The sequence below is a fragment of the Oncorhynchus keta genome, chromosome 2 (genome assembly GCF_023373465.1).
Source record: "Oncorhynchus keta strain PuntledgeMale-10-30-2019 chromosome 2, Oket_V2, whole genome shotgun sequence".
Lineage (NCBI taxonomy): Eukaryota > Metazoa > Chordata > Actinopteri > Salmoniformes > Salmonidae > Oncorhynchus > Oncorhynchus keta.
This window is the reverse complement of record NC_068422.1, coordinates 3,446,001-3,472,564: the sequence shown is the minus strand read 5'-3', so window position 1 is coordinate 3,472,564 and position 26,564 is coordinate 3,446,001. Positions and strand designations below refer to the sequence as shown.

The 26,564-nt window shown below is 44.4% G+C and overlaps 1 protein-coding gene across 4 annotated transcripts in view; it reads left to right on the top strand.

The window, feature by feature from the left end:
* Positions 1 to 26,564, top strand: part of LOC118378942 (protein kinase C epsilon type) — a 302,141-nt gene that overhangs the window by 176,080 nt on the left and 99,497 nt on the right. For all 4 annotated transcript variants that reach the window (XR_008071101.1, XM_052470879.1, XM_052470873.1 and 1 more), the window contains one exon: positions 3,092 to 3,260. Coding sequence is in view for 3 of the 4 variants with exons in the window: in XM_052470879.1 (XP_052326839.1) it covers positions 3,092 to 3,260 (169 nt within the window). In the remaining variant the exon portion in view is untranslated. The remainder of the gene's footprint in view (positions 1 to 3,091; positions 3,261 to 26,564) is intronic.

Sequence of the window (26,564 nt, the reverse complement as noted above, 5' to 3'; positions counted from 1 at the left end):
CCTAGCAACATACAACACATATGCTGAGTGTACTAAACATCAGGAACAACTGCTCTTTCCATGACATAGACTGACCAGGTGAATCCAGGTGAAATCTATGATCCCTTATTGATGTCACTTGTTAAACCAACTTCAGTCAGTGTAGATGAAGGGGGGGAGACAGGTTAAAGAAGTATTTTTAAGCCTTGAGACATGGATTGTTTTAGTGTGCCATTCAGTGGGTGAATGGACAACACAAAAGATGTAAGTGCCTTTGAATGACGTACGGTAGTAGGTGCCAGGCACACCAGTTTGTGTCAAGAACTGATGGGTTTTTCACACTCAACAGTTTCCTGTGTACCAAGAATGGTCCACCACCCAAAAGACATGGGGGGGCAGGGTAGCCTAGTGGTTAGAGCGTTGGACTAGTAACTGGAAGGTTGCAAGATCAAACCCCCAAGCTGACAAGGTACAAATCTGTCGTTCTGCCCCTGAACAGGCAGTTAACCCACTGTTCCTAGGCCGTCATTGAAAATAAGAATTTGTTCTTAACTGACTTGCCTAGTTAAATAAAGGTCAAATAAAAAAAAACATCCAGCCAACTTGACGCAACCGTAGGAAGCATTGGAGTCAACATGGGCCAGCATCCCTGTGGAGCGCTTTCGACACCTTGTAGAGCCCATGCCCTGACAAATTGAGGCTGTGCCCGAGGGCAAAAGGTGGTGCAACTCAATATTAGGAAGGTGTACCTAATATTTTGTACGCTCAGTGTACACTAGGAGAGAGCTCAATCACCAACATGCAGTATCCTGCATTAGTTAAGGTTGAATCAGTCACTTGTTAGCTAGGTAGCATATAGGCTATCCTATCCAGACAAGACAAATGTTTAATCCCCTCATAACTAGTGTGCTGTGGTGTGTGTGTGACAAGCCTGTTAATAACCTCTCCAGCATCTGCATAGCTTTGAGGTTGTTGAGGGGATTATCCCTGTAAATTCACCTCTGCTGCAGTAGCACCATCTAGAGGTGGTCATGTGTGCAGCACTGGACTGTTCCATTACCTCCCACATGTAGGGGGTTGTAGCACTGGACTGTTCCATTACCTCCCACCTGTAGGGGGTTGTAGCACTGGACTGTTCCATTACCTCCCACATGTAGGGGGTTGTAGCACTGGACTGTTCCATTACCTCCCACCTGTAGGGGGTTGTAGCACTGGACTGTTCCATTAGTGTAGCTATGTGTGGAGAAGCATACTGACACACTCTTCATTAATATGCTATATACTATATCGATCCACCAAGTCTGGAATCAGTAGGAGCAATAACAGCTTCTACCCACAAGCCATAAAACCACTAAATAGTCAACCAAAAAGCTACCAGGACTATCTGCATTGACCCTCTTTGCACTAACTCTTTGGACTCTTCACATTCACTGCTGCTACTGTTTATTACCTATCCTGTTACCTCGTCACTTTATCTCTACCCATATGTACATATCTACCTCAATTACCTGGTACCCCTGCACATTGACTCTGTAATGGTACACTGTTTATATAGCCAAGTTATCACCTCGTACCCCTGTACATTGACTCTGTAATGGTACCCTGTTTATATAGCCAAGTTATCACCTGGTACCCCTGCACATTGACTCTGTACTGGTACCCTGTTTATATAGCCAAGTTACCACCTCGTACCCCTGCACATTGACTCTGTAATGGTACCCTGTTTATATAGCCAAGTTATCACCTGGTACCCCTGCACATTGACTCTGTACTGGTACCCTGTTTATATAGCCAAGTTACCACCTGGTACCCCTGCACATTGACTCTTTACTGGTACCCTGTTTATATAGCCAAGTTACCACCTCGTACACATGCACATTGACTCTGTACTGGTACCCTGTTTTTATAGCCAAGTTATCACCTGGTACCCCTGCACATTGACTCTGTACTGGTACCCTGTTTATATAGCCAAGCTATAACCTGGTACACATGCACATTGACTCTGTAATGGTACCCTGTTTATATAGCCAAGTTACCACCTCGTACCCCTGCACATTGACTCTGTACTGGTACCCTGTTTATATAGCCAAGTTATCACCTGGTACCCCTGCACATTGACTCTGTACTGGTACCCTGTTTATATAGCCAAGTTATCACGTGGTACCCCTGCACATTGACTCTGTACTGGTACCCTGTTTATATAGCCAAGCTCCCACCTCGTACCCCTGCACATTGACTCTGTACTGGTACCCTGTTTATATAGCCAAGTTATCACCTCGTACCCCTGCACATTGACTCTGTAATGGTACCCTGTTTATGTAGCCAAGTTACCACCTCGTACCCCTGCACATTGACTCTGTACTGGTACCCTGTTTATATAGCCAAGTTATCACCTCGTACCCCTGCACATTGACTCTGAAATGGTACCCTGTTTATATAGCCAAGTTACCACCTCGTACCCCTGCACATTGACTCTGTACTGGTACCCTGTTTATATAGCCAAGTTATCACCTCGTACCCCTGCACATTGACTCTGAAATGGTACCCTGTTTATATAGCCACGTTACCACCTCGTACCCCTGCACATTGACTCTGTAATGGTACCCTGTTTATATAGCCAAGTTATCACCTGGTACCCATGCACATTGACTCTGTACTGGTACCCTGTTTATATAGCCAAGTTATCACCTGGTACCCCTGCACATTGACTCTGTACTGGTACCCTGTTTATATAGCCAAGTTATCACCTCGTACCCCTGTACGTTGACTCTGTACTGGTACCCTGTTTATATAGCCAAGTTATCACCTCGTACCCCTGTACGTTGACTCTGTACTGGTACCCTGTTTATATAGCCAAGTTATCACCTCGTACCCCTGTACGTTGACTCTGTACTGGTACCCTGTTTATGTTGCCAAGTTATTGTCGTTGTCATTTTTTCTATATTTTCGTCTTGTTGGGAAGGGTCCATAAGTAAGCATGTCACTGTTTGTCTACACCTGTTGTTTATAAATGCAATTTGAATAGATTTGATAAGGAGGTTAATGCACCATCCTCCTTGTCTGTCTCTTCATGTGCCATTCTGAAGTGTATACTAATAATGTGCTTCTCCAGCTCCAGGCTCCGGTGAGAATGCTGAGGAGCGTGTGTTTCGGGAGCGCATGCGGCCTAGGAAGAGGCAGGGTGCCGTACGAAGGAGGGTCCATCAGGTCAACGGACACAAGTTCATGGCCACCTACCTGCGGCAGCCTACCTACTGCTCCCACTGCAGAGACTTTATATGGTGAGAGACACACACATGCCTACACCAGCCTTTATATGCATGGTCATGGGCGGTCTGAGCTCTTGTCTGTCAGTGTTTCCATGGAGACAGTGGGAAAAGCCCCTAGGCTAACCATTACAGTGGAAGCTTTATCCTGGAGACTACAGCCGGTTCTCTGCTCCCTGTTTGCACCAAGCTACATGAAACAAGCACACATCTGTGGTACTCATGGCACAGGCTGCAAGCTGACAAGTACTGCTTCCTAGGGCTTATGACCTAACAGATGACTGCAGAGTACACCCAGGAGGCACAGAGTCTTAAGGCTGTGAGAAGAGTCTGATCTGGGCTCGTAGGCACAAAGCATCTCAGAGTAGGAGTGCTGATCTAGGATCATGTCCCAGCCTGTCCATATAATCAAATTCATTATGATCTAAAAGGCAAATGTGATCCCAGATCAGCACTCCTACTCTGAGAGGCTTTGTGCATACGGCCCTGGTCTGAACTAAGCAGAACTGGGAACTGCCTGCCTATATGTTGATGTTACAGTACACAGTATCTCTTGATATGAGTATTGATGGTAGTGCACAATGGTCTGTCTCCCACTGACATCCACTTCCAATAGTGAACCCTTTCTCTCTAGTGAACCAACTCAGTATCTGACCTGAGATTGGCTTTGGTATACTGTAGCATTGTCAGATAGTCCAGAACTGGCTGTGGTATACTGTAGCATTGTCAAATAGTCCCGAACTGGCTGTGGGGAACTGTAGCCATTGTCAAATAGACCCTAACTGGCTGTGGTATACTGTAGCATTGTCAAATAGTCCCTAACTGGCTGTGATGTACTGTAGCCATTGTCAAATAGTTCCAAACTGGCCGTGGTGTACTGAAGCATTGTTAGCTGGTCCCGAACTGACTGCAGTATACTGTAGCATTGTCAGATAGACCCTAACTGACTGCAGTATACTGTAGCATTGTCAGATAGTCCCTAACTGGCTGCAGTATAGTGTAGCATTGTCAGATAGACCCTAACTGACTGCAGTATACTGTAGCATTGTCAGATAGACCCTAACTGACTGCAGTATACTGTAGCATTGTCAGATAGTCCCTAACTGGCTGTGGTATACTGTAGCATTGTCAAATAGTCCCTAACTGGCTGCAGTATACTGTAGCATTGTCAGATAGTCCCTAACTGGCTGCAGTATACTATAGCATTGTCAGATAGTCCCTAACTGACTGCGGTATACTGTAGCATTGTCAGATAGTCCCTAACCGACTGCAGTATACTGTAGCATTGTTACATAGTCCCTAACTGACTGCGGTATACTGTAGCATTGTCAGATAGTCCCTAACTGGCTGCAGTATACTGTAGCATTGTCAGATAGTCCCTAACTGGCTGCAGTATACTATAGCATTGTCAGATAGTCCCTAACTGACTGCGGTATACTGTAGCATTGTCAGATAGTCCCTAACCGACTGCAGTATACTGTAGCATTGTTACATAGTCCCTAACTGACTGCGGTATACTGTAGCATTGTCAGATAGTCCCTAACTGACTGCAGTATACTGTAGCATTGTCAGATAGTCCCTAACTGGCTGCAGTATACTGTAGCATTGTTAGCTGGTCCCTAACTGTCTGCGGTATACTGTAGCATTGTCAGATATTCCCCAACTGGCTGCAGTATACTGTAGCATTGTTAGATTGTCCCGAACTGATTGCGGTATACTGTAGCATTGTCAGATAGACCCTAACTGACTGCGGTATACTGTAGCATTGTCAGATAGTCCCTAACTGGCTGTGATGTACTGTAGCCATTGTCAAATAGTTCCAAACTGGCCGTGGTGTACTGAAGCATTGTTAGCTGGTCCCGAACTGACTGCAGTATACTGTAGCATTGTCAGATAGACCCTAACTGACTGCAGTATACTGTAGCATTGTCAGATAGACCCTAACTGGCTGCAGTATACTGTAGCATTGTCAGATAGTCCCTAACTGGCTGCAGTATACTGTAGCATTGTCAGATAGTCCCTAACTGGCTGCAGTATACTATAGCATTGTCAGATAGTCCCTAACTGACTGCGGTATACTGTAGCATTGTCAGATAGTCCCTAACCGACTGCAGTATACTGTAGCATTGTTACATAGTCCCTAACTGACTGCGGTATACTGTAGCATTGTCAGATAGTCCCTAACTGACTGCAGTATACTGTAGCATTGTCAGATAGTCCCTAACTGGCTGCAGTATACTGTAGCATTGTTAGCTGGTCCCTAACTGTCTGCGGTATACTGTAGCATTGTCAGATATTCCCCAACTGGCTGCAGTATACTGTAGCATTGTTAGATCGTCCCGAACTGATTGCGGTATACTGTAGCATTGTCAGATAGACCCTAACTGACTGCGGTATACTGTAGCATTGTCAGATAGTCCCTAACTGGCTGTGATGTACTGTAGCCATTGTCAAATAGTTCCAAACTGGCCGTGGTGTACTGAAGCATTGTTAGCTGGTCCCGAACTGACTGCAGTATACTGTAGCATTGTCAGATAGACCCTAACTGACTGCAGTATACTGTAGCATTGTCAGATAGACCCTAACTGACTGCAGTATACTGTAGCATTGTCAGATAGTCCCTAACTGGCTGTGGTATACTGTAGCATTGTCAAATAGTCCCTAACTGGCTGCAGTATACTGTAGCATTGTCAGATAGTCCCTAACTGGCTGCAGTATACTATAGCATTGTCAGATAGTCCCTAACTGACTGCGGTATACTGTAGCATTGTCAGATAGTCCCTAACCGACTGCAGTATACTGTAGCATTGTTACATAGTCCCTAACTGACTGCGGTATACTGTAGCATTGTCAGATAGTCCCTAACTGGCTGCAGTATACTATAGCATTGTCAGATAGTCCCTAACTGACTGCGGTATACTGTAGCATTGTCAGATAGTCCCTAACCGACTGCAGTATACTGTAGCATTGTCAGATAGTCCCTAACTGACTGCGGTATACTGTAGCATTGTCAGATAGACCCTAACTGAATGCAGTATACTGTAGCATTGTCAGATAGTCCCTAACTGGCTGCAGTATACTGTAGCATTGTCAGATAGTCCCTAAATGGCTGTGGTATACTGTAGCATTGTCAGATAGACCCTAACTGACTGCAGTATACTGTAGCATTGTCAGATAGTCCCGAACTGACTGCGGTATACTGTAGCATTGTTAGATAGTCCCTAACTGGCTGCGGTATACTGTAGCATTGTCAGATAGACCCTAACTGACTGCGGTATACTGTAGCATTGTCAGATAGACCCTAACTGGCTGCAGTATACTGTAGCATTGTCAGATAGTCCCTAACTGACTGTGGTATACTGCAGAAATGTTAGCTGGTCCCTAACTGACTGCGGTATACTGTAGCATTGTTAGCTGGTCCCTAACTGACTGCTGTATACTGTAGCATTGTTAGATTGTCCCGAACTGACTGCGGTATACTGTAGCATTGTCAGATGTACCCTAACTGACTGCAGTATACTGTAGCATTGTCAGATAGTCCCTAACTGGCTGTGGTATACTGTAGCATTGTTAGCTGGTCCCGAACTGACTGTGGTATACTGTAGCATTGTCAGATAGACCCTAACTGACTGCGGTATACTGTAGCATTGTCAGATAGTCCCTAACTGGCTGCAGTGCAGTATAGTGTAGCATTGTCAGATAGACCCTAACTGACTGCAGTATACTGTAGCATTGTCAGATAGACCCTAACTGACTGCAGTATACTGTAGCATTGTCAGATAGTCCCTAACTGGCTGTGGTATACTGTAGCATTGTCAAATAGTCCCTAACTGGCTGCAGTATACTATAGCATTGTCAGATAGTCCCTAACTGACTGCAGTATACTGTAGCATTGTCAGATAGTCCCTAACTGGCTGTGGTATACTGTAGCATTGTCAAATAGTCCCTAACTGGCTGCAGTATACTATAGCATTGTCAGATAGTCCCTAACTGACTGCGGTATACTGTAGCATTGTCAGATAGTCCCTAACCGACTGCAGTATACTGTAGCATTGTTACATAGTCCCTAACTGACTGCGGTATACTGTAGCATTGTCAGATAGTCCCTAACTGGCTGCAGTATACTGTAGCATTGTCAGATAGTCCCTAACTGGCTGCAGTATACTGTAGCATTGTCAGATAGTCCCTAACCGACTGCAGTATACTGTAGCATTGTTACATAGTCCCTAACTGACTGCGGTATACTGTAGCATTGTCAGATAGTCCCTAACTGACTGCAGTATACTGTAGCATTGTCAGATAGTCCCTAACTGGCTGCAGTATACTGTAGCATTGTTAGCTGGTCCCTAACTGTCTGCGGTATACTGTAGCATTGTCAGATATTCCCCAACTGGCTGCAGTATACTGTAGCATTGTTAGATCGTCCCGAACTGATTGCGGTATACTGTAGCATTGTCAGATAGACGCTAACTGACTGCGGTATACTGTAGCATTGTCAGATAGTCCCTAACTGGCTGTGATGTACTGTAGCCATTGTCAAATAGTTCCAAACTGGCCGTGGTGTACTGAAGCATTGTTAGCTGATCCCGAACTGACTGCAGTATACTGTAGCATTGTCAGATAGACCCTAACTGACTGCAGTATACTGTAGCATTGTCAGATAGACCCTAACTGACTGCAGTATACTGTAGCATTGTCAGATAGTCCCTAACTGGCTGTGGTATACTGTAGCATTGTCAAATAGTCCCTAACTGGCTGCAGTATACTGTAGCATTGTCAGATAGTCCCTAACTGGCTGCAGTATACTATAGCATTATCAGATAGTCCCTAACTGACTGCGGTATACTGTAGCATTGTCAGATAGTCCCTAACCGACTGCAGTATACTGGAGCATTGTTACATAGTCCCTAACTGACTGCGGTATACTGTAGCATTGTCAGATAGTCCCTAACTGACTGCAGTATACTGTAGCATTGTCAGATAGTCCCTAACTGGCTGCAGTATACTGTAGCATTGTTAGCTGGTCCCTAACTGTCTGCGGTATACTGTAGCATTGTCAGATATTCCCCAACTGGCTGCAGTATACTGTAGCATTGTTAGATTGTCCCAAACTGATTGCGGTATACTGTAGCATTGTCAGATAGACCCTAACTGACTGCGGTATACTGTAGCATTGTCAGATAGTCCCTAACTGGATGTGATATACTGTAGCATTGTCAGATAGACCCTAACTGACTGTAGCATTGTCAGATAGTCCCGAACTGACTGCGGTATACTGTAGCATTGTTAGATAGTCCCTAACTGGCTGCGGTATACTGTAGCATTGTCAGATAGACCCTAACTGACTGCGGTATACTGTAGCATTGTCAGATAGACCCTAACTGGCTGCAGTATACTGTAGCATTGTCAGATAGTCCCTAACTGGCTTTGGTATACTGCAGAAATGTTAGCTGGTCCCTAACTGACTGCGGTATACTGTAGCATTGTTAGCTGGTCCCTAACTGACTGCTGTATACTGTAGCATTGTTAGATTGTCCCGAACTGACTGCGGTATACTGTAGCATTGTCAGATGGACCCTAACTGACTGCAGTATACTGTAGCATTGTCAGATAGTCCCTAACTGGCTGTGGTATACTGTAGCATTGTCAGATAGACCCTAACTGACTGCAGTATACTGTAGCATTGTCAGATAGTCCCTAACTGGCTGTGGTATACTGCAGAAATGTTAGATAGGCCTTAACTGACTGTGGTATACTGTAGAATTGTCAGATAGTCCCGAACTGACTGCAGTATACTGTAGCATTGTTAGATAGTCCCGAACTGACTGCGGTATACTGCAGCATTGTCAGATAGTCCCTAACTGGCTGTGATGTACTGTAGCCATTGTCAAATAGTTCCAAACTGGCCGTGGTGTACTGAAGCATTGTTAGCTGATCCCGAACTGACTGCAGTATACTGTAGCATTGTCAGATAGACACTAACTGACTGCAGTATACTGTAGCATTGTCAGATAGACCCTAACTGACTGCAGTATACTGTAGCATTGTCAGATAGTCCCTAACTGGCTGTGGTATACTGTAGCATTGTCAAATAGTCCCTAACTGGCTGCAGTATACTGTAGCATTGTCAGATACTCCCTAACTGGCTGCAGTATACTATAGCATTGTCAGATAGTCCCTAACTGACTGCGGTATACTGTAGCATTGTCAGATAGTCCCTAACTGGCTGCAGTATACTGTAGCATTGTCAGATAGTCCCTAACTGGCTGCAGTATACTATAGCATTGTCAGATAGTCCCTAACTGACTGCGGTATACTGTAGCATTGTCAGATAGTCCCTAACTGGCTGCAGTATACAGTAGCATTGTTAGATTGTCCCGAACTGACTGCGGTATACTGTAGCATTGTCAGATAGTCCCTAACTGACTGCAGTATACTGTAGCATTGTCAGATAGTCCCTAACTGGCTGCAGTATACTGTAGCATTGTTAGCTGGTCCCTAACTGTCTGCGGTATACTGTAGCATTGTCAGATAGTCCCCAACTGGCTGCAGTATACTGTAGCATTGTTAGATTGTCCCGAACTGACTGCGGTATACTGTAGCATTGTCAGATAGACCCTAACTGACTGCGGTATACTGTAGCATTGTCAGATAGTCCCTAACTGGCTGTGGTATACTGTAGCATTGTCAGATAGACCCTAACTGACTGCAGTATACTGTAGCATTGTCAGATAGTCCCTAACTGGCTGCAGTATACTGTAGCATTGTCAGATAGTCCCTAACTGGCTGTGGTATACTGTAGCATTGTCAGATAGACCCTAACTGACTGCGGTATACTGTAGCATTGTCAGATAGACCCTAACTGGCTGCAGTATACTGTAGCATTGTCAGATAGTCCCTAACTGGCTTTGGTAGCATGTTAGCTGGTCCCTAACTGACTGCGGTATACTGTAGCATTGTTAGCTGGTCCCTAACTGACTGCTGTATACTGTAGCATTGTTATACTGTAGCATTGTCAGATAGACCCTAACTGACTGCAGTATACTGTAGCATTGTCAGATAGTCCCTAACTGACTGCAGTATACTGTAGCATTGTCAGATAGACCCTAACTGACTGCAGTATACTGTAGCATTGTCAGATAGTCCCTAACTGGCTGTGGTATACTGTAGAAATGTTAGATAGTCCTTAACTGACTGTGGTATACTGTAGCATTGTCAGATAGTCCCGAACTGACTGCAGTATACTGTAGCATTGTTAGATAGTCCCGAACTGACTGCGGTATACTGCAGCATTGTCAGATAGTCCCTAACTGGCTGTGATGTACTGTAGCATTGTCAAATAGTTCCAACTGGCTGTGGTATACTGTAGCATTGTTAGCTGATCCCGAACTGACTGCAGTATACTGTAGCATTGTCAGATAGACCCTAACTGACTGCAGTATACTGTAGCATTGTCAGATAGACCCTAACTGACTGCAGTATACTGTAGCATTGTCAGATAGTCCCTAACTGGCTGTGGTATACTGTAGCATTGTCAAATAGTCCCTAACTGGCTGCAGTATACTGTAGCATTGTCAGATACTCCCTAACTGGCTGCAGTATACTATAGCATTGTCAGATAGTCCCTAACTGACTGCGGTATACTGTAGCATTGTCAGATAGTCCCTAACTGGCTGCAGTATACTGTAGCATTGTCAGATAGTCCCTAACTGGCTGCAGTATACTATAGCATTGTCAGATAGTCCCTAACTGACTGCGGTATACTGTAGCATTGTCAGATAGTCCCTAACCGACTGCAGTATACTGTAGCATTGTTGCATAGTCCCTAACTGACTGCGGTATACTGTAGCATTGTCAGATAGTCCCTAACTGACTGCAGCATTGTCAGATAGTCCCTAACTGGCTGCAGTATACTGTAGCATTGTCAGATGTCCCTAACTGTCTGCGGTATACTGTAGCATTGTCAGATATTCCCCAACTGGCTGCAGTATACTGTAGCATTGTCAGATAACTGATTGCAGTATACTGTAGCATTGTCAGATAGACCCTAACTGACTGCGGTATACTGTAGCATTGTCAGATAGTCCCTAACTGGATGTGATATACTGTAGCATTGTCAGATAGACCCTAACTGACTGCAGTATACTGTAGCATTGTCAGATAGTCCCGAACTGACTGCGGTATACTGTAGCATTGTTAGATAGTCCCTAACTGGCTGCGGTATACTGTAGCATTGTCAGATAGACCCTAACTGACTGCGGTATACTGTAGCATTGTCAGATAGACCCTAACTGGCTGCAGTATACTGTAGCATTGTCAGATAGTCCCTAACTGGCTTTGGTATACTGCAGAAATGTTAGCTGGTCCCTAACTGACTGCGGTATACTGTAGCATTGTTAGCTGGTCCCTAACTGACTGCTGTATACTGTAGCATTGTTAGATTGTCCCGAACTGACTGCGGTATACTGTAGCATTGTCAGATGGACCCTAACTGACTGCAGTATACTGTAGCATTGTCAGATAGTCCCTAACTGGCTGTGGTATACTGTATGTAGCATTGTTAAATTGTCCCGAACTGACTGCGGTATACTGTAGCATTGTGAGATAGACCCTAACTGACTGCGGTATACTGTAGCATTGTCAGATAGTCCCTAACTGGCTGTGGTATACTGTAGCATTGTTAGCTGGTCCCGAACTGACTGTGGTATACTGTAGCATTGTCAGATAGACCCTAACTGACTGCGGTATACTGTAGCATTGTCAGATAGTCCCTAACTGGCTGTGGTATACTGGAGCATTTTTAGCTGGTCCCTAACTGTCTGCGGTATACTGTAGCATTGTCAGATAGTCCCTAACTGGCTGCAGTATACTGTAGCATTGTCAGATAGTCCCTAACTGGCTGTGGTATACTGTAGCATTGTCAGATAGACCCTAACTGACTGCAGTATACTGTAGCATTGTCAGATAGTCCCTAACTGGCTGTGGTATACTGCAGAAATGTTAGATAGGCCTTAACTGACTGTGGTATACTGTATCAATGTTAGATAGTCGCTAACTGACTGCAGTATACTGTAGAATTGTCAGATAGTCCCGAACTGACTGCAGTATACTGTAGCATTGTTAGATAGTCCCGAACTGACTGCGGTATACTGTAGCATTGTCAGATAGTCCCTAACCGACTGCAGTATACTGTAGCATTGTTACATAGTCCCTAACTGACTGCGGTATACTGTAGCATTGTCAGATAGTCCCTAACTGGCTGTGATGTACTGTAGCCATTGTCAAATAGTTCCAAACTGGCCGTGGTGTACTGAAGCATTGTTAGCTGATCCCGAACTGACTGCAGTATACTGTAGCATTGTCAGATATACCCTAACTGACTGCAGTATACTGTAGCATTGTCAGATAGACCCTAACTGACTGCAGTATACTGTAGCATTGTCAGATAGTCCCTAACTGGCTGTGGTATACTGTAGCATTGTCAAATAGTCCCTAACTGGCTGCAGTATACTGTAGCATTGTCAGATAGTCCCTAACTGGCTGCAGTATACTATAGCATTGTCAGATAGTCCCTAACTGACTGCGGTATACTGTAGCATTGTCAGATAGTCCCTAACCGACTGCAGTATACTGTAGCATTGTTACATAGTCCCTAACTGACTGCGGTATACTGTAGCATTGTCAGATAGTCCCTAACTGGCTGCAGTATACTGTAGCATTGTCAGATAGTCCCTAACTGGCTGCAGTATACTATAGCATTGTCAGATAGTCCCTAACTGACTGCGGTATACTGTAGCATTGTCAGATAGTCCCTAACCGACTGCAGTATACTGTAGCATTGTTACATAGTCCCTAACTGACTGCGGTATACTGTAGCATTGTCAGATAGTCCCTAACTGACTGCAGTATACTGTAGCATTGTCAGATAGTCCCTAACTGGCTGCAGTATACTGTAGCATTGTTAGCTGGTCCCTAACTGTCTGCGGTATACTGTAGCATTGTCAGATATTCCCCAACTGGCTGCAGTATACTGTAGCATTGTTAGATTGTCCCGAACTGATTGCGGTATACTGTAGCATTGTCAGATAGACCCTAACTGACTGCGGTATACTGTAGCATTGTCAGATAGTCCCTAACTGGAGTCCCTACTGTAGCATTGTCAGATGTGATATACTGTAGCATTGTCAGATAGACCCTAACTGACTGCAGTATACTGTAGCATTGTCAGATAGTCCCTAACTGACTGCGGTATACTGTAGCATTGTTAGATAGTCCCTAACTGGCTGCGGTATACTGTAGCATTGTCAGATAGACCCTAACTGACTGCAGGTATACTGTAGCATTGTCAGATAGACCCTAACTGGCTGCAGTATACTGTAGCATTGTCAGATAGTCCCTAACTGGCTTTGGTATACTGCAGAAATGTTAGCTGGTCCCTAACTGACTGCGGTATACTGTAGCATTGTCAGCTGGTCCCTAACTGACTGCTGTATACTGTAGCATTGTTAGATTGTCCCGAACTGACTGCGGTATACTGTAGCATTGTCAGATGGACCCTAACTGACTGCAGTATACTGTAGCATTGTCAGATAGTCCGTAACTGGCTGTGGTATACTGTATGTAGCATTGTTAAATTGTCCCGAACTGACTGCGGTATACTGTAGCATTGTGAGATAGAACCTAACTGACTGCGGTATACTGTAGCATTGTCAGATAGTCCCTAACTGGCTGTGGTATACTGTAGCATTGTTAGCTGGTCCCGAACTGACTGCGGTATACTGTAGCATTGTCAGATAGTCCCTAACCGACTGCAGTATACTGTAGCATTGTTACATAGTCCCTAACTGACTGCGGTATACTGTAGCATTGTCAGATAGTCCCTAACTGGCTGCAGTATACTGTAGCATTGTCAGATAGTCCCTAACTGGCTGCAGTATACTATAGCATTGTCAGATAGTCCCTAACTGACTGCGGTATACTGTAGCATTGTCAGATAGTCCCTAACTGGCTGCAGTATACTGTAGCATTGTTACATAGTCCCTAACTGACTGCGGTATACTGTAGCATTGTCAGATAGTCCCTAACTGACTGCAGTATACTGTAGCATTGTCAGATAGTCCCTAACTGGCTGCAGTATACTGTAGCATTGTTAGCTGGTCCCTAACTGTCTGCGGTATACTGTAGCATTGTCAGATATTCCCCAACTGGCTGCAGTATACTGTAGCATTGTTAGATTGTCCCGAACTGATTGCGGTATACTGTAGCATTGTCAGATAGACCCTAACTGACTGCGGTATACTGTAGCATTGTCAGATAGTCCCTAACTGGATGTGATATACTGTAGCATTGTCAGATAGACCCTAACTGACTGCAGTATACTGTAGCATTGTCAGATAGTCCCGAACTGACTGCGGTATACTGTAGCATTGTTAGATAGTCCCTAACTGGCTGCGGTATACTGTAGCATTGTCAGATAGACCCTAACTGACTGCGGTATACTGTAGCATTGTCAGATAGACCCTAACTGGCTGCAGTATACTGTAGCATTGTCAGATAGACCCTAACTGGCTTTGGTATACTGCAGAAATGTTAGCTGGTCCCTAACTGACTGCGGTATACTGTAGCATTGTTAGCTGGTCCCTAACTGACTGCTGTATACTGTAGCATTGTTAGATTGTCCCGAACTGACTGCGGTATACTGTAGCATTGTCAGATGGACCCTAACTGACTGCAGTATACTGTAGCATTGTCAGATAGTCCCTAACTGGCTGTGGTATACTGTAGCATTGTTAGCTGGTCCCGAACTGACTGTGGTATACTGTAGCATTGTCAGATAGACCCTAACTGACTGCGGTATACTGTAGCATTGTCAGATAGTCCCTAACTGGCTGTGGTATACTGGAGCATTTTTAGCTGGTCCCTAACTGTCTGCGGTATACTGTAGCATTGTCAGATAGTCCCTAACTGGCTGCAGTATACTGTAGCATTGTCAGATAGTCCCTAACTGGCTGTGGTATACTGTAGCATTGTCAGATAGACCCTAACTGACTGCAGTATACTGTAGTATTGTCAGATAGTCCCTAACTGGCTGTGGTATACTGCAGAAATGTTAGATAGGCCTTAACTGACTGTGGTATACTGTATCATTGTTAGATAGTCGCTAACTGACTGCAGTATACTGTAGAATTGTCAGATAGTCCCGAACTGACTGCAGTATACTGTAGCATTGTTAGATAGTCCCGAACTGACTGCGGTATACTGTAGCATTGTCAGATAGTCCCTAACCGACTGCAGTATACTGTAGCATTGTTACATAGTCCCTAACTGACTGCGGTATACTGTAGCATTGTCAGATAGTCCCTAACTGACTGCAGTATACTGTAGCATTGTCAGATAGTCCCTAACTGGCTGCAGTATACTGTAGCATTTTTAGCTTGTCCCTAACTGTCTGCGGTATACTGTAGCATTGTCAGATAGTCCCCAACTGGCTGCAGTATACTGTAGCATTGTTAGAACTGGCTGTCAGTATACTGTAGCATTGTCAGATAGACCCTCCTGCGGTATACTGGCATTGTCAGATAGTCCCTAACTGGCTGTGGTATACTGTAGCATTGTCAGATAGACCCTAACTGAATGCAGTATACTGTAGCATTGTCAGATAGTCCCTAACTGGCTGCAGTATACTGTAGCATTGTCAGATAGTCCCTAACTGGCTGTGGTATACTGTAGCATTGTCAGATAGACCCTAACTGACTGCAGTATACTGTAGCATTGTCAGATAGACCCTAACTGGCTGCAGTATACTGTAGCATTGTCAGATAGTCCCTAACTGGCTGTGGTATACTGTAGCATTGTCAGATAGACCCTAACTGACTGCAGTATACTGTAGCATTGTCAGATAGACCCTAACTGGCTGCAGTATACTGTAGCATTGTCAGATAGTCCCTAACTGGCTGTGGTATACTATAGCATTGTCAGATAGACCCTAACTGACTGCAGTATACTGTAGCATTGTCAGATAGTCCCTAACTGGTGAATGCACCAATTTGTAAGTCGCTCTGGATAAGAGCGTCTGCTAAATGACTTAAATGTAAATGTAAATGTAACTGTCTGTGGTATACTGCAGAAATGTTAGCTGGTCCCTAACTGACTGCGGTATACTGTAGCATTGTTAGCTGGTCCCTAACTGACTGCTGTATACTGTAGCATTGTTAGATTGTCCCTAACTGACTGCGGTATACTGTAGCATTGTCAGATAGTCCCTAACTGGCTGTGTTATACTGTAGCATTGTTAGATTGTCCCGAACTGACTGTGGTATACTGTAGCATTGTCAGATAGACCCTAACTGACTGCGGTATACTGTAGCATTGTCAGATAGTCCCTAACTGGCTGTGGTATACTGGAGCATTGTTAGCTGGTCCCTAACTGTCTGCGGTATACTGTAGCATTGTCAGATAGTCCCTAACTGGCTGCAGTATACTGTAGCATTGTCAGATAGTCCCTAAATGGCTGTGGTATACTGTAGCATTGTCAGATAGACCCTAACTGACTGCAGTATACTGTAGCATTGTCAGATAGTCCCTAACTGGCTGTGGTATACTGCAGAAATGTTAGATAGGCCTTAACTGACTGTGGTATACTGTATCATTGTTAGATAGTCGCTAACTGACTGCAGTATACTGTAGAATTGTCAGATAGTCCCGAACTGACTGCAGTATACTGTAGCATTGTTAGATAGTCCCGAACTGACTGCGGTATACTGTAGCATTGTTAGATAGTCCCTAACTGGCTGCGGTATACTGTAGCATTGTCAGATAGACCCTAACTGACTGCGGTATACTGTAGCATTGTCAGATCGACCCTAACTGACTGCGGTATACTGTAGCATTGTCAGATAGTCCCTAACTGGCTGTGGTATACTGTATCATTGTTAGATAGTCCCTAACTGACTGCAGTATACTGTAGCATTGTCAGATAGTCCCTAACTGACTGTGGTATACTGTATCTTTGTTAGATAGTCCCTAACTGGCTGCGGTATGTATACTGTAGCATTGTTAGCTGGTCCCGAACTGACTGCGGTATACTGTAGCATCGTTAGATTGTCCCGAACTGACTGCGGTATACTGTAGCATTGTCAGATAGACCCTAACTGACTGCGGTATACTGTAGCATTGTCAGATAGACCCTAACTCACTGCAGTATACTGTAGCATTGTCAGATAGTCCCTAACTGGCTGTGGTATACTGCAGAAATGTTAGATAGTCCTTAACTGACTGTGGTATACTGTATCATTGTTAGATAGTCGCTAACTGACTGCGGTATACTGTAGCATTGTCAGATAGTCCCGAACTGACTGCAGTATACTGTAGCATTGTTATATAGTCCCGAACTGACTGCAGTATACTGTAGCATTGTTAGATAGTCCCTAACTGGCTGCGGTATCCTGTAGCATTGTCAGATAGACCCTAACTGACTGCGGTATACTGTAGCATTGTCAGATAGACCCTAACTGGCTGCAGTATACTGTAGCATTGTCAGATAGTCCCTAACTGGCTGTGGTATACTATAGCATTGTCAGATAGACCCTAACTGACTGCAGTATACTGTAGCATTGTCAGATAGTCCCTAACTGGCTGTGGTATGCTGCAGAAATGTTAGCTGGTCCCTAACTGACTGTGGTATACTGTAGCATTGTTAGCTGGTCCCTAACTGACTGCTGTATACTGTAGCATTGTTAGATTGTCCCGAACTGACTGCGGTATACTGTAGCATTGTCAGATGGACCCTAACTGACTGCAGTATACTGTAGCATTGTCAGATAGTCCCTAACTGGCTGTGGTATACTGTAGCATTGTTAAATTGTCCCGAACTGACTGCGGTATACTGTAGCATTGTCAGATAGACCCTAACTGACTGCGGTATACTGTAGCATTGTCAGATAGTCCCTAACTGGCTGTGGTATACTGTAGCATTGTTAGATTGTCCCGAACTGACTGTGGTATACTGTAGCATTGTCAGATAGACCCTAACTGACTGCGGTATACTGTAGCATTGTCAGATAGTCCCTAACTGGCTGTGGTATACTGGAGCATTGTTAGCTGGTCCCTAACTGTCTGCGGTATACTGTAGCATTGTCAGATAGTCCCTAACTGGCTGTGGTGTACTGTAGCATTGTCAGATAGACCCTAACTGACTGCAGTATACTGTAGCATTGTCAGATAGTCCCTAACTGGCTGTGGTATACTGCAGAAATGTTAGATAGGCCTTAACTGACTGTGGTATACTGTATCATTGTTAGATAGTCGCTAACTGACTGCGGTATACTGTAGAATTGTCAGATAGTCCCGAACTGACTGCAGTATACTGTAGCATTGTTAGATAGTCCCGAACTGACTGCGGTATACTGTAGCATTGTCAGATAGTCCCTAACTGGCTGCAGTATACTGTAGCATTGTCAGATAGTCCCTAACTGACTGTGGTATACTGTAGCATTGTCAGATAGTCCCTAACTGGCTGTGGTATACTGTAGCATTGTCAAATAGTCCCTAACTGGCTGCAGTATACTGTAGCATTGTCAGATAGTCCCTAACTGACTGTGGTATACTGTAGCATTGTCAGATAGTCCCTAACTGGCTGTGGTATACTGTAGCATTGTCAAATAGTCCCTAACTGGCTGCAGTATACTGTAGCATTGTCAGATAGTCCCTAACTGGCTGCAGTATACTGTAGCATTGTCAGATAGTCCCTAACTGGCTGTGGTATACTGTAGCATGGTCAAATAGTCCCTAACTGGCTGCAGTATACTGTAGCATTGTCAGATAGACCCTAACTGGCTGTGGTATACTGTAGCATGGTCAAATAGTCCCTAACTGGCTGCAGTATACCGTAGCATTGTCAGATAGTCCCTAACTGACTGCGGTATACTGTAGCATTGTCAGATAGTCCCTAACTGGCTGTGGTATACTGGAGCATTGTTAGCTGGTCCCTAACTGTCTGCGGTATACTGTAGCATTGTCAGATAGTCCCCAACTGGCTGCAGTATACTGTAGCATTGTCAGATAGACCCTAACTGACTGCGGTATACTGTAGCATTGTCCGATAGTCCCTAACTGGCTATGGTATACTGTAGAATTGCCAGATAGACCCTAACTGACTGCAGTATACTGTAGCATTGTTAGATAGTCCCTAACTGGCTGCGGTATACTGTAGCATTGTCAGATAGACCCTAACTGGCTGAAGTATACTGCAGAAATGTTAGATAGTCCTTAACTGACTGTGGTATACTGTATCATTGTTAGATAGTCGCTAACTGACTGCGGTATACTGTAGCATTGTCAGATAGTCCCGAACTGACTGCAGTATACTATAGCATTGTCAGATAGACCCTAACTGACTGCAGTATACTGTAGCATTGTCAGATAGTCCCTAACTGACTGTGGTATACTGTAGCATTGTCAGATAGTCCCTAACTGGCTGTGGTATACTGTAGCATTGTCAAATAGTCTCTAACTGGCTGCAGTATACTGTAGCATTGTCAGATAGTCCCTAACTGGCTGTGGTATACTGGAGCATTGTTAGCTGGTCCCTAACTGTCTGCGGTATACTGTAGCATTGTCAGATAGTCCCCAACTGGCTGCAGTATACTGTAGCATTGTCAGATATTCCCTAACTGGCTGTGGTATACTGTAGCATTGTCAGATAGACCCTAACTGACTACAGTATACTGTAGCATTGTCAGATAGTCCCTAACTGGCTGCAGTATACTGTAGCATTGTCAGATAGACCCTAACTGACTGCAGTATACTGTAGCATTGTCAGATAGTCCCTAACTGGCTGTGGTATACTGGAGCATTGTTAGCTGGTCCCTAACTGTCTGCGGTATACTGTAGCATTGTCAGATAGTCCCTAACTGGCTGTAGTATACTGTAGCATTGTCAGATATTCCCTAACTGGCTGTGGTATACTGGAGCATTGTTAGATGGTCCCTAACTGTCTGCGGTATACTGTAGCATTGTCAGATAGTCCCTAACTGGCTGTGGTATACTGTAGCATTGTCAGATAGACCCTAACTGACTGCAGTATACTGTAGCATTGTCAGATAGTCCCTAACTGGCTGTGGTATACTGCAGAAATGTTAGATAGGCCTTAACTGACTGTGGTATACTGTATCATTGTTAGATAGTCGCTAACTGACTGCGGTATACTGTAGAATTGTCAGATAGTCCCGAACTGACTGCAGTATACTGTAGCATTGTTAGATAGTCCCGAACTGACTGCGGTATACTGTAGCATTGTTAGATAGTCCCTAACTGGCTGCGGTATACTGTAGCATTGTCAGATAGTCCCTAACTGGCTGTGGTATACTGTAGCATTGTCAAATAGTCCCTAACTGGCTGCAGTATACTGTAGCATTGTCAGATAGTCCCTAACTGACTGTGGTATACTGTAGCATTGTCAGATAGTCCCTAACTGGCTGTGGTATACTGTAGCATTGTCAAATAGTCCCTAACTGGCTGCAGTATACTGTAGCATTGTCAGATAGTCCCTAACTGGCTGCAGTATACTGTAGCATTGTCAGATAGTCCCTAACTGGCTGTGGTATACTGTAGCATGGTCAAATAGTCCCTAACTGGCTGCAGTATACTGTAGCATTGTCAGATAGACCCTAACTGACTGCGGTATACTGTAGCATTGTCAGATAGTCCCTAACTGGCTGTGGTATACTGGAGCATTGTTAGCTGGTCCCTAACTGTCTGCGGTATACTGTAGCATTGTCAGATAGTCCCCAACTGGCTGCAGTATACTGTAGCATTGTCAGATAGACCCTAACTGACTGCGGTATACTGTAGCATTGTCAGATAGACCCTAACTGGCTGCAGTATAGTGCAGAAATGTTAGATAGTCCCTAACTGACTGTGGTATACTGTAGCATTGTTAGATGGTCCCTAACTGGCTGCGGTATACTGTAGCATTGTCAGATAGACCCTAACTGACTGCGGTATACTGTAGCATTGTCAGATAGACCCTAACTGGCTGCAGTATAGTGCAGAAATGTTAGATAGTCCCTAACTGACTGTGGTATACTGTAGCATTGTTAGATGGTCCCTAACTGACTGCGGTATACTGTAGCATTGTCAGATAGACCCTAACTGACTGCAGTATACTGTAGCATTGTCAGATAGTCCCTAACTGACTGCAGGTATACTGTAGCATTGTCAGATAGTCCCTAACTGGCTGTGGTATACTGTAGCATTGTCAGATAGTCCCTAACTGACTGTGGTATACTGTAGCATTGTCAGATAGTCCCTAACTGGCTGTGGTATACTGTAGCATTGTCAAATAGTCCCTAACTGGCTGCAGTATACTGTAGCATTGTCAGATAGTCCCTAACTGGCTGTGGTATACTGGAGCATTGTTAGCTGGTCCCTAACTGTCTGCGGTATACTGTAGCATTGTCAGATAGTCCCCAACTGGCTGCAGTATACTGTAGCATTGTTAGATTGTCCCGAACTGACTGCGGTATACTGTAGCATTGTCAGATAGACCCTAACTGACTGTGGTATACTGTAGCATTGTCAGATATTCCCTAACTGGCTGTGGTATACTGTAGCATTGTCAGATAGACCCTAACTGACTGCAGTATACTGTAGCATTGTCAGATAGTCCCTAACTGGCTGCAGTATACTGTAGCATTGTCAGATAGTCCCTAACTGACTGCAGTATACTGTAGCATTGTCAGATAGTCCCTAACTGACTGCAGTATACTGTAGCATTGTCAGATAGTCCCTAACTGACTGCAGTATACTGTAGCATTGTCAGATAGTCCCTAACTGACTGTGGTATACTGTAGCATTGTCAGATAGTCCCTAACTGGCTGCAGTATACTGTAGCATTGTCAGATAGTCCCTAACTGGCTGCAGTATACTGTAGCATTGTCAGATAGTCCCTAACTGGCTGCGGTATACTGTAGCATTGTCAGATAGTCCCTAACTGGCTGTGGTATACTGCAGAAATGTTAGATAGTCCCTAACTGACTGTGGTATACTGTAGCATTGTTAGCTGGTCCCTAACTGACTGCTGTATACTGTAGCATTGTTAGATTGTCCCGAACTGACTGCGGTATACTGTAGCATTGTCAGATGGACCCTAACTGACTGCAGTATACTGTAGCATTGTCAGATAGTCCCTAACTGGCTGTGGTATACTGTAGCATTGTTAAATTGTCCCTAACTGACTGCGGTATACTGTAGCATTGTCAGATAGACCCTAACTGACTGCAGTATACTGTAGCATTGTCAGATAGTCCCTAACTGGCTGCGGTATACTGTAGCATTGTCAGATAGTCCCTAACTGTCTGTGGTATACTGTAGCATTGTCAGATAGTCCCTAACTGGCTGTGGTATACTGTAGCATTGTCAGATATTCCCTAACTGGCTGTGGTATACTGGAGCATTGTTAGCTGGTCCCTAACTGTCTGCGGTATACTGTAGCATTGTCAGATAGTCCCTAACTGGCTGTGGTATACTGTAGCATTGTCAGATAGACCCTAACTGACTGCAGTATACTGTAGCATTGTCAGATAGTCCCTAACTGGCTGTGGTATACTGCAGAAATGTTAGATAGGCCTTAACTGACTGTGGTATACTGTATCATTGTTAGATAGTCGCTAACTGACTGCAGTATACAGTAGCATTGTCAGATAGTCCCTAACTGGCTGCAGTATACAGTAGCATTGTTAGATTGTCCCGAACTGACTGCGGTATACTGTAGCATTGTCAGATAGTCCCGAACTGAATGCAGTATACTGTAGCATTGTCAGATTGTCCCGAACTGACTGCGGTATACTGTAGCATTGTCAGATGGACCCAACTGGCTGTGGTATACTGTAGCATGGTCAAATAGTCCCTAACTGGCTGCAGTATACTGAAGCATTGTCAGATAGTCCCTAACTGACTGCAGTATAGCATTGTCAGATAGACCCTAACTGACTGCGGTATACTGTAGCATTGTCAGATAGACCCTAACTGGCTGCAGTATAGTGCAGAAATGTTAGATAGTCCCTAACTGACTGTGGTATACTGTAGCATTGTTAGCTGGTCCCTAACTGGCTGCAGTATACTGTAGCATTGTCAGATAGACCCTAACTGGCTGTGGTATACTGTAGCATGGTCAAATAGTCCCTAACTGGCTGCAGTATACTGTAGCATTGTCAGATAGACCCTAACTGACTGCGGTATACTGTAGCATTGTCAGATAGTCCCTAACTGGCTGTGGTATACTGGAGCATTGTTAGCTGGTCCCTAACTGTCTGCGGTATACTGTAGCATTGTCAGATAGTCCCCAACTGGCTGCAGTATACTGTAGCATTGTCAGATAGACCCTAACTGACTGCGGTATACTGTAGCATTGTCCGATAGTCCCTAACTGGCTATGGTATACTGTAGAATTGTCAGATAGACCCTAACTGACTGCAGTATACTGTAGCATTGTTAGATAGTCCCTAACTGGCTGCGGTATACTGTAGCATTGTCAGATAGACCCTAACTGACTGCGGTATACTGTAGCATTGTCAGATAGACCCTAACTGGCTGAAGTATACTGCAGAAATGTTAGATAGTCCTTAACTGACTGTGGTACACTGTATCATTGTTAGATAGTCGCTAACTGACTGCGGTATACTGTAGCATTGTCAGATAGTCCCGAACTGACTGCAGTATACTATAGCATTGTCAGATAGACCCTAACTGACTGCAGTATACTGTAGCATTGTCAGATAGTCCCTAACTGACTGTGGTATACTGTAGCATTGTCAGATAGTCCCTAACTGGCTGTGGTATACTGTAGCATTGTCAAATAGTCCCTAACTGGCTGCAGTATACTGTAGCATTGTCAGATAGTCCCTAACTGGCTGTGGTATACTGGAGCATTGTTAGCTGGTCCCTAACTGTCTGCGGTATACTGTAGCATTGTCAGATAGTCCCCAACTGGCTGCAGTATACTGTAGCATTGTCAGATAGTCCCTAACTGGCTGTGGTATACTGTAGCATTGTCAGATAGACCCTAACTGACTGCAGTATACTGTAGCATTGTCAGATAGTCCCTAACTGGCTGCAGTATACTGTAGCATTGTCAGATAGACCCTAACTGACTGCAGTATACTGTAGCATTGTCAGATAGTCCCTAACTGGCTGTGGTATACTGTAGCATTGTTAGATAGTCCCTAACTGACTGCGGTATACTGTAGCATTGTCAAATAGTCCCTAACTGGCTGCAGTATACTGTAGCATTGTCAGATAGTCCCTAACTGGCTGCAGTATACAGTAGCATTGTCAGATAGTCCCTAACTGACTGCAGTATACTGTAGCATTGTCAGATAGTCCCTAACTGGCTGTGGTATACTGTAGCATTGTTAGATAGTCCCTAACTGACTGCAGTATACTGTAGCATTGTCAGATAGTCCCTAACTGGCTGTGGTATACTGTAGCATTGTCAGATATAGTCCCTAACTGGCTGCAGTATACTGTAGCATTGTTAGATAGTCCCTAACTGACTGCAGTATACTGTAGCATTGTCAGATAGTCCCTAACTGACTGCAGTATACTGTAGCATTGTTAGATAGTCCCTAACTGGCTGCGGTATACTGTAGCATTGTCAGATAGTCCCTAACTGGCTGCAGTATACTGTAGCATTGTCAGATAGTCCCTAACTGGCTGTGGTATACTGTAGCATTGTCAGATAGTCCCTAACTGGCTGTGGTATACTGTAGCATTGTCAGATAGACCCTAACTGACTGCAGTATACTGTAGCATTGTCAGATAGTCCCTAACTGGCTGCAGTATACTGTAGCATTGTCAGATAGACCCTAACTGACTGCAGTATACTGTAGCATTGTCAGATAGTCCCTAACTGGCTGCAGTATACAGTAGCATTGTCAGATAGTCCCTAACTGGCTGCAGTATACAGTAGCATTGTTAGATTGTCCCGAACTGACTGCGGTATACTGTAGCATTGTCAGATAGTCCCGAACTGACTGCAGTATACTGTAGCATTGTCAGATAGTCCCTAACTGGCTGTGGTATACTGGAGCATTGTTAGCTGGTCCCTAACTGTCTGCGGTATACTGTAGCATTGTCAGATAGTCCCCAACTGGCTGCAGTATACTGTAGCATTGTCAGATAGTCCCTAACTGACTGCAGTATACTGTAGCATTGTCAGATAGTCCCTAACTGGCTGCAGGTATACTGTAGAATTGTCAGATAGTCCCTAACTGACTGCAGTATACTGTAGCATTGTTAGATAGTCCCTAACTGGCTGCGGTATACTGTAGCATTGTCAGATAGTCCCTAACTGACTGCAGTATACTGTAGCATTGTCAGATAGTCCCTAACTGGCTGTATATACTGCAGCATTGTTAGATAGTCCTTAACTGACTGTGGTATACTGTAGCATTGTTAGATAGTCCCTAACTGACTGCAGTATACTGTAGCATTGTCAGATAGTCCCTAACTGGCTGCAGTATACTGTAGCATTGTCAGATAGTCCCTAACTGACTGCAGTATACTGTAGCATTGTCAGATAGTCCCTAACTGACTGCAGTATACTGTAGCATTGTCAGATAGTCCCTAACTGGCTGCAGTATACTGTAGCATTGTCAAATAGTCCCTAACTGGCTGCAGTATACTGTAGCATTGTCAGATAGTCCCTAACTGGCTGTGGTATACTGTAGCATTGTTAGATAGTCCCTAACTGACTGCAGTATACTGTAGCATTGTCAGATAGTCCCTAACTGGCTGCAGTATACTGTAGCATTGTCAGATAGTCCCTAACTGACTGCAGTATACTGTAGCATTGTCAGATAGTCCCTAACTGACTGCAGTATACTGTAGCATTGTCAGATAGTCCCTAACTGGCTGTGGTATACTGTAGCATTGTTAGATAGTCCCTAACTGACTGCAGTATACTGTTGCATTGTCAGATAGTCCCTAACTGACTGCAGTATACTGTAGCATTGTCAGATAGTCCCTAACTGACTGCAGTATACTGTAGCATTGTCAGATAGTCCCTAACTGACTGCAGTATACTGTAGCATTGTCAGATAGTCCCTAACTGACTGCAGTATACTGTTGCATTGTCAGATAGTCCCTAACTGACTGCAGTATACTGTAGCATTGTCAGATAGTCCCTAACTGACTGCAGTATACTGTAGCATTGTTAGATAGTCCCTAACTGACTGCAGTATACTGTTGCATTGTCAGATAGTCCCTAACTGACTGCAGTATACTGTAGCATTGTCAGACGCTGCCTCTACTCCTTGTAAG